Source organism: Penaeus vannamei, chromosome 15 (assembly GCF_042767895.1).
Source record: "Penaeus vannamei isolate JL-2024 chromosome 15, ASM4276789v1, whole genome shotgun sequence".
Taxonomy (NCBI): domain Eukaryota; kingdom Metazoa; phylum Arthropoda; class Malacostraca; order Decapoda; family Penaeidae; genus Penaeus; species Penaeus vannamei.
In genome coordinates this window covers 13,005,381-13,020,380 of record NC_091563.1, presented here as the reverse complement: position 1 = coordinate 13,020,380, position 15,000 = coordinate 13,005,381, and the positions used below count along the sequence as shown (strand labels likewise).

At 38.5% G+C, this 15,000-nt stretch overlaps 1 protein-coding gene across 1 annotated transcript in view; it reads left to right on the top strand.

Moving 5' to 3' along the window:
* LOC138864100 (uncharacterized) overlaps positions 1–11,808 on the top strand; it is a 15,266-nt gene extending 3,458 nt beyond the window's left edge. The window contains exons 2-4 of the mRNA XM_070130132.1: positions 1,910–2,087; positions 2,761–2,813; positions 11,609–11,808. Of these exons, the coding sequence (XP_069986233.1) occupies positions 1,910–2,087; positions 2,761–2,813; positions 11,609–11,808 (431 nt within the window). The remainder of the gene's footprint in view (positions 1–1,909; positions 2,088–2,760; positions 2,814–11,608) is intronic.
* The last annotated feature ends 3,192 nt before the right edge of the window (positions 11,809–15,000 follow it).

Genomic DNA, 15,000 nt, shown 5'->3' with positions numbered 1-15,000 from the left:
AACGATGATAATGATAATAATGACAATTACCACCAGTAATGATATTAATGGCATTTATCAACAATAATGTTAATAACAATATCAACGATGTTGTATAAGCAATAATTATAATGATCATAATGATAATGCAATAATGATATTGATAATGTTAACAGTAATGATAGTAATGATGACAATGATAATGGTAACAATGATAGTAATAACATTAATAATGGTAGCAATGATAGTAATAACATTAATAATGATAACAATTATAATAATAACAATACTAATATTTATGATAATAATAATGATGATGATGATGATGATAATAACAACAACAATAATAATAATGATAATGATAATGATAACAAAAATTATAGTAACGATAACAATGATAATGATTACAACAATGATTATTACAATATTAATGATTACAACAATGATTATTACAATATTAATGATTACAACAATGATTATTACAATATGAATGATTACAACAGTAATGATATTAATGATAATGATAACAATGATAATGATAATAAGGATGACGATTATGAAAATAACAATAATAACAATAACAATGATGATGATAATAATAATAATGATAACAATGATAATGATAATTAAAAAGTACAATAATGATGATAAAAATACAATAATGATAATAGAAATACAATAATGATAACATAAATAACAATAATGATAATAAAAATAACAATAATGATAATAAAAATAACAATAATGATAATAAAAATAACAATAATGATAATAAAAATAACAATAATGATAATAAAAATAACAATAATGATAAAAATAATAACAATAATAATTTGGTTAATAAGGATTATGATTATGATGATAATAATGATCTTTACAATAATAACAACAATGATGATAACAATAATAATAATAATAGGGGTAATATGGATAATGGATGGATGATAATGATAATAATGATGATGATAACAACAAAGATAATAATAATAATAATAATAATAATAATAATAATAATAATAATAATAATAATAATAATAATGATAATAATAATAATAATAATAATAATAATAATAATAACAATAATAATAATAATGACAATAACAATAGTAATAGCAATAGCAATAGCATTAGCAATAACAACAATAATGTAATAATGACAACAATAATTGTTATGAAACCCAGCGCGTGGGAAAGGGGATGTTTTTTCTCCTACAAAAAACGAAACGAGAGATGTCCCTCATTCCTTCGTTCGCAATAACCCGTCTGCCTCCTCCTCCTGCATCTGTAAATGGTCCCAAATGCCTATGGTTGATTTTTGGATACAAAATTGCTATATAGCCTGTTTCTCTAAATTAGTTCATGTTAAGTGTATACAGCATTTGAGAGTTCAAAGATACGTAATCGTATTTTGATTCTAAACGATTGAACACAAATTATGCTATTTGTTAAAAACATTTTTCCTGTCCATATGAGACATGCAACTCCAAATAACTAGCTTCTGATCAGCTGGTTGTGGGCGTCCGTGCTTTTCTCAGATGATGTTTATGCAAATAATCTTTTTAGTATTCAGTTCCACCGTATCTAAATATAGAGACTGATTGTCGATAAATGTCTTTCCCTTCATAAGTTATTCCCACACACCGTAAATATAAATACACAGACACACACGTGTGTATGTATGTATATAGATGTGTGTGTATATATATGTATATATCATATACCTGGGTATATACATATTTTTTTGCGAGAATCACATTATTGACTCAAGAATACTGTCCTTTAATGAGCTAAACAAAACTGTTTCCTTATTCCTGCAACCTCAGTCTCCTCTCTTTTCCATCAAAGCATGCGGAACCCTTCCCGAATCCCCATAGTTAACGTGCATTAATAGCCAAAAATCGCCCATTCGACTTAAATTTCCCATCTACAGCAGTTCGTGAAAACAGTCGAGATAACAACATGGACGTTTCAGTGAGGAACATTCCCCCTCAAGGCGCGCCCGTCCATCTGGCTCCCATTTACGTGGCTCCCATTCCAACAGCCCCCATTTCCATGCTGCCCGTTGACGAAGCTCCGGTTTACGTGGCTCCCGACCCGTTTTACTACGCGTGATTTTTCACATGTGGTTATTTACTTGTATATAATGTGTATAGGTTACTTTATAGTATTATTTATGAAGAAATGAGTATATAGATAACTGCCTCTTCTTCGCGAGATCCTTCTCCAAATATGTCAACCAATAAAAAATCATGATACTTGATTATAGCTCAGGAAGACACGTGGTTTTGTCCAGGTGATGGAGACGATAGTTAGAATGAAAAGTACGCTCTTAACAGCAAGATACGTCGTTTTATACGGAGTAGATTAAACGCAAATAACAATAGTACAGGTAACATCACACTTGTTTTAAAGTTATGGAGTTAATATATGACCTATCCCGCTAATAACAATGACTGTCGGGTAGTCTTGTTTAGTATATTGCTAATATTTATATAAACTTGATAGTGGCTGGTTTCTGCTCAACAAAATCGTTGTCATTATACCTCGTTAATCTCACAGTAACTAATCTCGTCAAAACACTAATCACATATGGAAATGAACATCTGTTTTTGGTTGTGTCCGTTTGTGTACGTGGTTCTTGACCCGTTTCCTTTGCACGATTTTATTGCATTTATTATTCTTATTTCCAAATCCATATAAATCCATTGACCTTTGTTTATGAAAATGTTTTTTTCCAAGATATGCATGAGTACAATTTTTCTTTAATTCCCTTGAAACAAGAACCAATAGCCAGCATTTGCAGGTCACCTCAGGGACCATGAGCATGTTTCCAGGTTTACCGTTCATGGAATAACACACATATATGTATATAGACATAAATGTATATACACATGTTTTTACACATGTATATACACATGTTTTTACACATGTATATACACATGTTTTTACACATGTATGTACACATGTTTTTACACATGTATATACACATGTATATACACATGTATATACATGTGTATATACACATGTATATGCACATATATATACATATGTATATACACATGTATGTGTATATATAATGTATATATATAATGTGCATATATCACATATATACACATGTGTATATATTACATATACACATGTGCATATATCACATATATACACATGTGCATATATCACATATATACACATGTGCATATAACACATATATACACATGTGCACATATATATACATATGTATATACACATGTATCTGTATATATATAATGTATATATATATAACGTGCATATATCACATATATACACATGTGCATATATCACATATATACACATGTGCATGTATCACATATATACACATGTGCATATATCTCATATATACACATGTGCATATATCGCATATATACACATGTGCATAAATCACATATATACACATGTGCATATATCACATATATACATATGTACATATATCACATATATACACATGTGCATATATCACATATATACACATGTGCATATATCGCATATATACACATGTGCATATATCACATATATACACATGTGCATATATCACATATATACACATGTGCATATATCACATATATACACATGTGCATATATCACATATATACACATGTACATATATCACATATATACACATGTGCATATATCACATATATACACATGTGCATATATCACATATATACACATGTGCATATATCACATATATACATATGTACATATATCACATATATACACATGTGCATATATCACATATATACACATGTGCATATATCGCATATATACACATGTGCATATATCACATAAATACACATGTGCATGTATCACATATATACACATGTGCATATATCACATATATACATATGTACATATATCACATATATACACATGTGCATATATCACATATATACACATGTGCATATATCACATATATACACATGTGCACATTTCACATATATACACATGTGCACATATAACATATATACGCATGTGCATGTATCACATATATACACATGTGCATATAACACATAAATACACATGTGCATGTATCACATATATACACATGTGCATATATCACATATATACATATGTACATATATCACATATATACACATGTGCATATATCACATATATACACATGTGCATATATCACATATATACACATGTGCACATTTCACATATATACACATGTGCACATATCACATATATACGCATATGCATGTATCACATATATACACATGTGCATGTATCACATATATACACATGTGCATATATCACATATATACACATGTGCATATATCACATATATACGCATGTGCATATATCACATATATACACATGTGTATATATCACATATATGCACATGTGCATATATCACATATATACACATGTGCATATATCACATATATACACATGTGCATATATCACATATATACACATGTGCATATAACACATATATACACATGTGCATATATCACATATACACACATGTGCATATATCACATATATACACATGTGCATATATCACATATATACACATGTGCATATAACACATATATACGCATGTGCATATATCACATATATACACATGTGCATATATCACATATATGCACATGTGCATATATCACATATATACACATGTGCATATATCACATATATACACATGTGCATATATCACATATATACACATGTGCATATATCACATATATACACGTATATATCACACACACACATGTATACATCACACATATATACACATGTGTGTATATATATATATATATATATATATATATATATATATATATATATATATACATATCACATACACATATGTATATATCACATATACACATGTATATCACACACACACCTATATACATGTGCGTATATATATATATATATATATATATATATATATATATATATATATATATATATATACATATACATATACATATCATATATACATATACATATCATATACACATATGTATATATCACATATATGCACATATGAATGTTTCATATATAAATATCATATATATATTTATATATATAGAATCATATATATATATATATATATATATATATATATATATATATATATATATATATGTTATCGTATGTATACATTATCATATATATTATATAATATATATATCATATATATATTATATTATATATACATAATATATATATTGTATGTAACATACATATGTATATATATATATATATATATATATATATATATATGTGTGTGTGTGTGTGTGTGTGTGTGTGTGTGTGTGTGTGTGTGTGTGTGTGTGTGTGTGTGTATAATCCCATATATATTACCGTATATTCATGACTAAAATACTTTGTGACATAAGTTTTTTTAGATTGAATAATTATCCTTATTCCCACACCCGTATTCATGAGGAACCTTCCCGAATGCCCGTGACTAACGAGTATTTATGGCCGAGACAATATCATTGTACAGGTGGTGTACACACCTTACAGGCCCTCTCTCTTGTGGTGTGCAGGGAGAGATCACCCAATTGGCGAGGCATTATTGTCACTCACTTGGCGTGATTCTCCAGAGCTAAAGCCTCCAGACTTGAGCTTGATTACGATATTATTTGACAACAAACTACACAGAGAGCTCCGCCAATTTCTCGTGGTTCGCCGCGACAATTGGCCAGGCCTTCTCTTGTAGTAAGTGCTCCACTACCGCTCCCTTGGAGAGCGAGGTTTCAAACCAGGTCTGGACCCTCTGGTCCTGGACACAGTTTGTGGCCACGCACCAAGGGCGTCTTTTCGGTGTCTTACTCTTGCCCTCTCTTTCTGATTTCCTAGTGCAGCCTGGGCCTGCGGGAAACGTTGATTTCCAACATTCGCCTGGGCTGCGGTGACGTGATCACACCCCCTTTGTAGCAGGATTGGGGTGCAGAGCGTTTACCACACCAAAACTCCAAGTTCAGCCCACCCAGGGGGATCTCCTGTCCTGTGGTGCTGAAGGGTCGAGTGTAGGGATCAGAGCTTTTTGTGAGGCCCTTCTTCAGACCTCACCCAGAGAGGAGGTATAAAGATAACCCCCGAAAGGGGACAAATCATTTTCCAACTCTCTAATGACCACAAAATGAATCCGACCATGGCAGTCACCCTGGAGCCTTTCAAGGCTGCAGGGGGGCGAAAGAAAACCCAAAAGCAGGCCGAACGTGTCCGGCCTGCTGAACCGAGCAAGGACAAGACAGAAACACCAACCACAAAGTCTGTCCTTGCACACCAGACTGAGGGAAGCCTGAACTCCCCTCAGAACTCCCTCAGTCAAGAAGGGGCTCCAGCTGTACCAGCCAAAACAGCTGCCCCCACTTCCAAAGGCCTTAAACCCCTGCAAAGGGGAGGCGTGAAGCGACGAAGGGTGGAGACTGACTCTGATGAAGAGGCAGAACACACCCCAAGTCGACTAACGCGGCTTAAGGTACCAAAAAAACCTGAAGACTTCGACAATGCATACCAGCTGGTAAGGGCATTGGAGAAGGAAAGAAATGTGAGATTATCAATCCGAATCTCCAGAGATGAGGGCATGATCATTGCCCCCAAAGACAAAGCCACCATGAACTTCCTGCAGGAAATCAAGGTGCTTAAAGATGGGAGGAAGGTGTGTATCTCACCACTGACCTCTCAAGAGAAAAAATCCAAGATGGTGCTACTTGGCTTTCCACTAGGGTTCGACGTGGAGGTGATCACGTCTCTACCACAAGTGGTGGAGGCTTCCCGCATGACCAAAGGGAAGTCTCCAACCAGGCAAGTCCTTGTTATCCTCAAGGGAGCCCCAATCACCACCCTTGATCTGGGTAACTGGGGCTCATACAAGCTCAGGACATATGTGCCAGAGCCCTTGAGGTGTTTCACGTGCCAAAAATTTGGGCATCACCAGGCCAACTGCAAGGCCAAAGCCAAATGTGGTGTATGCAGCGAGGCACACGAAACGGAAGTGTGTATTAAGGCACACAAAGATGGCCAGAAGGACACAATAGCCAAGTGTCCAAACTGTGCCAAAAAACATCATGCCTGGAGTCTGGCTTGCTCTGTCAGGAAACAGGCAGTGATTAAAAAGCAGGAGTTAGCCAAAAAACGTCCTGACTTTGTCCCTGCGCCCCCAGGTACCTATGTCTGGGGTCAAAACAAAAAACAAAATAAAAAGGAGAAGACTCCCCGACCTCCTAAGAGGAAGGAGTCGCCCCCACAGAGAAAATTGGATACCTCTAACAGAGAGGAATTCCCCGAGCTTGCTAGTGGCAAAACCACAAAAAAGAACCAAAGGGAAAAAGGTTCAAAGTCCACAGCAATGGTCCCCCCAGTAGATGATAATCTTTTCTTTGACGAGAAAGATATGACTCTCCTGTTGAGTGCTGTAGTTTCTGCAGTAGCAACAGCCTTGGGGAGGACCAGTGAGGAGGCGGAGAAAGCAGTGCAGGTCGCCATGACGGCTATGACCCAAACTGTGGCGGCTCTGAAGGGAAGGAAGCTAGAAGCCTCCAAACCGATAACGAGCAGCGCTCCCCTCCCCAAATCCTCGGATGACAGGCTAGCTTCAAAAGAAACATCACATAAAACCCCAGCTAGTCTGTCAGGACAGGCTGAAACTGTGCAGCAGGCCGAGTCTGTACAGCCAAAGTCTCGTCCTCCGACCCAAGGTGACACTTCCAACCTAGGCTCTACACCCCCTGGTAAGGCCTTAACCGGAGTGTCTGACTTAGAGGAAGTTGTACAATCCTCAATCAATGAGGATCTGTATCTATCTGATGCCACCAGCACTGGGGCATCGGAAGATGAAGCAAGTGACACTGAGTAACCATCATGGCACACAATCTAAGCATACTGCAGTGGAATATCTGTAGCTATAAAAGCAAGAACTCATTTCTCCAGTCCATTGTGCGAGCAAGGAGCATTGACGTCGTCATGCTCCAGGAGACACTAACAATGGGATCCGTGTGCTTCTCAGGATATCATGCCTTCACCACTCCAAACCTGGATGGTGCTAGAGGCCTGATGACCCTGGTAAAAGAAGCTATCCCTTGCTCCTTAATAGCCAATCCGCCGCACTGTGGAGATGGTGTTGAATCTCTTGCTGTTGAGATTCAGCTACCTGGGGGCTCTATAAAAATATACAATATTTATAGCAAACCACTGTGTGAGAGCTTAGATCTAAACCAGGTCTGTGCTACTGCAGCACAAGACCGAGTGATCATAGGGGGAGACTTCAATGCACACATGGCCATGCTGAATCCCCGCAAAAGGCCGAACGCGGCAGGCATTCACATAGCAGAAGTGCTTGAGACATTCCCTGAGATCGCTCTTCTCAACACCAAAGAACCAACGCATGTGAAGGGAGGGGTCCTAGACCTCACCTTTGCCACTGCAACAATGGTGGAGAGAATTCGATGGTGTGTTGATGATACAGTTACTAGTGATCACTACGGCATAGTCACCACACTAATGGATGCAGGTCCAGCCCAAAGACCACATCACATTCCTAAATGGAAAACTGACAAGGCCAACTGGTTTGCCTTCCAAGAAGGCTTGGCTCGATGTCTGAAAGACAATGAACCCAATAACAATAATGAAGATGTGGATGTGCTAGAGGCAAGGCTAATCCAGGCCATAAACCAGGCAGCCTCACAAACCATTCCCAAAACTCGTCCATGGTCCAGAACTCACAAAGACGCCTGGTACTATAATGACGAGATCAAAGAGGTCAACGACAGGGTTAATATGTGTAGAAAAAACTTCCGACGGCAAAGATCTCCCGACAATCTGGCCCTGCTGAGGGAAGCTGTTGTGGATGCCAAGGAAACTGCCAACAGAGTAAGGCAGGAAAAATGGCTGGAATGGTGCCAGTTTTTTGGGTACCAGACCAGCCTTACAGAGTTGTGGAAACGGGTCAGGCAAGCGACAAGCCGCCAAGCCCCGAAATGCACTCATCATGACCCACAATCAGAGGCTAACAGATTGGTGCTTGAGTTCTCTGCCAGAACCAGCACCAACAATCTGCCTCCAATGATGAGAGAAAAACAACAAAACTTAAATCCAGAAAGACTTGCCCTCATAAGAGACAAGGCACCCGAAGCTGATGAAGCAGATGCCTTGTTCTCTCTTAGGGAACTAAGAAAATCATACAAATCCAGTTCTGGGTCAGCACCGGGATCTGATGGGATCTCTCACCCCATCATTTCGCATCTAGGCCTTGCAGGAGAACTTGCATTCTTGCAGGTTATCAACAAATCCTGGCAAACAGCCACGGTGCCCCAGAGCTGGAAACAAGCCACAATAGTTCCCATCCCAAAGCCAAAGGAGCCTGGCAAGTACTGCCCCATCTCTCTTCTCAGCTGCCTGGGCAAAACAGCTGAGAAGATGGTACTCAACAGGCTCCGATGGAAAACGGGTCCCCCCCATGAACACCTGCACGGGTTCACAAGGGGTAAGAGCACTGCTCATAGCATTTCCACACTCTTAAGCACAATCTGCACCTCGCCCGCCGTGATTGTCTTCCTTGACCTGGAGAAGGCTTTTGAGTTGGCAAGTCCACTTGCCATTCAAGAGACCCTAATCCACAAAGGAGTCAAAGGCAGACTCTTGGCCTGGATAGCTGACTATTTTAAAAATAGATCAGCAAGTGTCAGATTTCAAGGCCACCTCTCACAGCACATGCCACTTGAAAATGGAACTCCTCAGGGAGGGGTTCTTAGTCCAGCCCTGTTTAATACCCTCATGTCCAGCATACTCGACATTCACCTGCCAGAGGGATGCAAGATCATCTCTTATGCAGATGACTTGGCAATCATAGCCTCTGGCAACCACTGCCTAACTAGGGCTCAGCGTTGTCTGAACCTGGTGTCTGAAGAGTGTTGTAGGACGGGCCTAAAAATATCAGCAGCAAAATCCAAAGCAATGGCACTGAGAACCAATGTCAGAAACAAAAAACTCACCATACAGGGTATGGATCTGGAATGGGTGAAGGAATATCTATACCTTGGTGTATGGATAGGACACACACTCACTTTCAAAAAGGAGATCCAATGCCTGCTTGACAGAACCAAGGAAAGACTGTCAGTCATGAAAGTCATGACAGGGAGACACATAGGAGCAGGACACAAAGTACTAAGATCATTCTATGTACATGCTGTCCGTCCTATTATTGACTATGCATCTGTCGCCCTCATTGCTTCCAGCACAACATTAAAAGAAAAACTGGAAACAATACAAAACGAAGCAGCCAGGATCATTCTAGGTGCACCTAAGGGGACAAAGGTCATCAACCTCCTCATGGAAACTGATTTACCGTCCGTGGACACTAGAATTGATCTAATGGCAGCACAGTTCCTTTCCAAGGTCCTGCAGGCACCCACAAACTCCTATTTAAGACAAAGAGTTCTCAGACGCCTACAACAAGATTATCAGTTGTTTGCAGACAATTCCTGGCTCACACATACAGCCAGAGTTTTGATACGCTTTCAACTAAAAGATTCATTGCTTGCCAAGGGTATGGACTCCCCCCACCCTGATTACAAAGAACCCCCGCCGTGGGCAAACGAAATGATCGAATTCTCAATTCTAAATCTCACAATGAGAAAAGATCAATATTCCATGCCTAGCCTAAAGGCACAAGCACAAAGAGTCATTGAACAAATAACTCCGCCGGGTAGTATAACTTACTACACGGACGGATCCGTGGATCCAATAAACCATACTGCAGGCGCCGGCTTTGCAACAAAGGATACCACAGCATCCATTAGGGTCACTGACAATGCCTCAACGCTTCAGGCTGAAACGGTTGCGATCATGGAAGCATTGACACACGCGTCCCTGAGGGGAGGGCACGTTGTCATTCACACAGATTCAAGAGCAACTATTGACAGTTTACAGCATAGCATGCCCCCAGATAACATCTACCTCTTGACAACAGTACTATACATAGCCCAAAGAATCCTTAGTCAAGGTAGAAGAATCATCATAAACTGGGTCCCAAGCCACATAGGCATACAAGGGAACGAGCTTGCTGATAAACTAGCCGAAAAGGGCAGGGGTATGCCCCCATCCTCCATGATCGTTAAACCCAGCCGAAGGGGACTGAGCCAAGGTACCAAAGCTGCAGCGTGTGCAGTCCTCCGGGGAGCACACAGAGAAAACATCACAAAATCGCTCGCTGCCAAGTGGTACTCAGATGCTTCAGGCTATGAGCCACTGGCCCTTCCTCCAAACACAAAAAGAGGTACCGAAGTCATACTATTCAGACTAAGACTAGGTTATCAATGCGCTTGGCAAATTATTGACAGTGAGTCTGGGAGGTCATGTAAACACTGCGGCGAGCCTAACGCCACCCTGTTACATTACTTGCAGAATTGTGTACACACACAATTTCTGAGACAGGGACCACCCACCACAGCCGCCGGGCTGGTAAAAAGGGTGTGCAACATGCTTTCTCCGTGGCACCTGGATCGCTTGCTTGCAATCCAGCCACCGCGGTAAGCATGCAGTTCAAAGAAAACATTTGAGTTAACTAGAAATAGTTAACACAGGCCGGGCCACCCCAGAGAAAACTGAACTGATCATTTTGCTCAGTTGTGTTCAGAATCACATTCCGAAGACAGTCGAGTAAACAACATGGACGTTTCAGTGAGAAACATTCCCCCTCAAGGCGCGTCCGTCCATCTGGCTCCCATTTACGTGGCTCCCATTCCAACAGCCCCCATCCCGAAGGCGCCCATTTCCATGCTGCCCGTTGACGAAGCTCCTGTTTACGTGGCTCCTGACCCGTTTTACTACGCGTGATTTTTCACGTTATTTACTTGTATATAGTGTGTATAGGTTACTTTATATTCCATAGTGTATTATTTATGAAGAAATGATTATATAGAAACCTGCCTTTCCTTCGCGAGATCCTTCTCCAAATATATACTTGATTATAGCTTGGGAAGATACGCGGTTGTGTCCAGCCGATAGAAAGGAAAGTACGTGTAACTGAAAACGTTATCAGCAAGGTATGCCATTTCATACGGAGTAGATAGAACGCATGATAGCGATGGTATGGGTAATATCACATCTGCCTTAAGGTTTTAGATAAAGTAATGTATACCTTTTCTTTCTAATAACACTGACAGAACATACTCGATATATTTTCAGTTGTCCAGTGATCTTTAGTATACTGTTAATATCATTGCAGACTTTTTTGTGGCTGCTTTCTATTTAACAAATTCTCAGTCATGTCTAGCTAGTCTTACAGAAATTTATTTCGTCAAAACACCAATCAAATATGGAAATGAACACCTGTATTTGGAACAGGGAGACGAGATCCTTCTCCAAATAGAACATCATGATTATAGCTTGGGAAGATACGCGGTTTTGTCCAGGCGATGGAGAAGATAGAAAGGAAAGAACGTGCAACTGAAAACGTTCTTATCAGCAAGGTATGCCATTTCATAAGGAGTAGATAGAACGCATGGTAGCGATGGTGTGGGTAATATCACCTCTGTTTTAAGGTTTTAGATAAAGTAATGTATACCTTTTCTTGCTAATAACATACTCGATATATTCAGTTTTCCAGCTGTTTTGTGATCTTGTTTAGTATACTGTTAATATAAAAGACTTTTTAGTGGATGGTTTCTATTTAACAAATTCTCTGTCATTATTCCTCGCTAGTTTTACAGAAATTTATTTCGTCAAAACACTCATCAAATATGGAAATGAACACCTGTATTTGGGAAAGGGAGACGTGAAGCGTCCCCCGGCAGTATCCCTCCCACTGATTTACATGTTTAGCAGTAATCTGCGTGGCTCCCATTCCTACTTTATACAGTAGGGGCTGATTTCAGTGCTGCCCATTGGTGTACGTGGCTCCTGATAATTTGCGAGATTTTATTTTATTTTTTCTATGTTTATTAATACATTGGCGCTTGTATATGAAAATGTCCTTCCCAAGGTACGCATTTTCTTGTAGTCTCAAATATGCGGTGAGTACAATTTCCTTTACACAATCATGGAATTGTTTGGTTTACTTGAAGCAAGACCCAATAGCCAGCTAATGCTTTGTTCAGGCAGGTTCTATCTTAGGGAGCACTGGCATGTTTCCAGGGCTTCCGTTCACGGAAAGACGCTCACATATATTTGTATATATTTACACATATACATATATATATTTTCACATACAATATATATACATTTATATATACATATGTATGTTATGTGTATATAATATATGCATATATATATACATATATACATGTATGTATATGAATATATATATATATATATGTAAATATAAGAATACGTCATTTATATTGTGTATATGTACATATATACCTATATATCATGAATATTTTATCTATACAGACACATATGTGCATCATATATATATTTATATATATATATATATAGAATCACATATATATGTTATCGTATGTATTCATTATCATATATATATTATATATAAATATATATATACACATATATATGTTTATGACAAAAGTACACAAAATCTAACTGTGACATCGTTTTTTTTTTTTTTTTTTTTTTTTTTTTTTTTAGACTGAACATCAAACTCTATTCCCACACCCGCAGTCTTGCCTCCGTTCCACCAGACCATGAGGAACCTTCCCGAATGCCCGTGACTAACGAGTATTTATGGCCGAGACAATATCATTTTGCTCAGTCGTGTTCAGAATCACCTTCCGAAGACAGTCGAGTAAACAACATGGACGTTTCAGTGAGAAACATTCCCCCTCAAGGCGCGCCCGTCCATCTGGCTCCCATTTACGTGGCTCCCATTCCAACAGCCTCCATCCCGAAGGCGCCCATTTCCATGCTGCCCGTTGACGAAGCTCCTGTTTACGTGGCTCCTGATCCGTTTTACTACGCGTGATTTTTCACATGTTATTTACTTGTATATAGTGCGTATAGGTTACTTTATATTCCATAGTGTATTATTTATGAAGAAATGATTATATAAAAACCTGCCTTTTCTTCGCGAGATCCTTCTCCAAATATATACTTGATTATAGCTTGGGAAGATACGCGGTTGTGTCCAGGCGATAGAGACGTTAGAAAGGAAAGTACGTGTAACTGAAAACGTTATCAGCAAGGTATGCCATTTCATACGGAGTAGATGGAACGCATGATAGCGATGGTATGGGTAATATCACATCTGCCTTAAGGTTTTAGATAAAGTAATGTATACCTTTTCTTTCTAATAACACTGACAGAACATACTCGATATATTTTCCGTTGTCCAGTGATCTTTAGTATACTGTTAATATCATTGCAGACTTTTTTGTGGCTGGTTTCTGTTTAACAAATTCTCAGTCATGTCTAGCTAGTCTTACAAAAATTTATTTCGTCAAAACACCAATCAAATATGGAAATGAACACCTGTATTTGGAACAGGGAGACGAGATCCTTCTCCAAATAGAACATCATGATTATAGCTTGGGAAGATACGCGGTTTTGTCCAGGCGATGGAGAAGATAGAAAGGAAAGAACGTGCAACTGAAAACGTTCTTATTTGCAAGGTATGCCATTTCATAAGGAGTAGATAGAACGCATGATTACGATGGTGTGGGTAATATCACATCTGTTTTAAGTAATGTATACCTTTTCTTGCTAATCACATACTCGATATATTTAGTTTTTCAGCGGTCTTGTGATCTTGTTTAGTATACTGTTAATATCATAACAGACTTTTTAGTGGATGGTTTCTATTTAACAAATTCTCTGTCATTATTCCTCGCTAGTTTTACAGAAATTTATTTCGTCAAAACACTCATCAAATATGGAAATGAACACCTGTATTTGGGAAAGGGAGACGTGAAGCGTCCCCCGGCAGTATCCCTCCCACTGATTTACCTGTTTAGCAGTAATCTGCGTGGCTCCCATTCCTACTTTATACAGTAGGGGCTGATTTCAGTGCTGCCCATTGGTGTACGTGGCTCCTGATTCTTTGCGAATTTTAATTTTATTATCTTCATATGT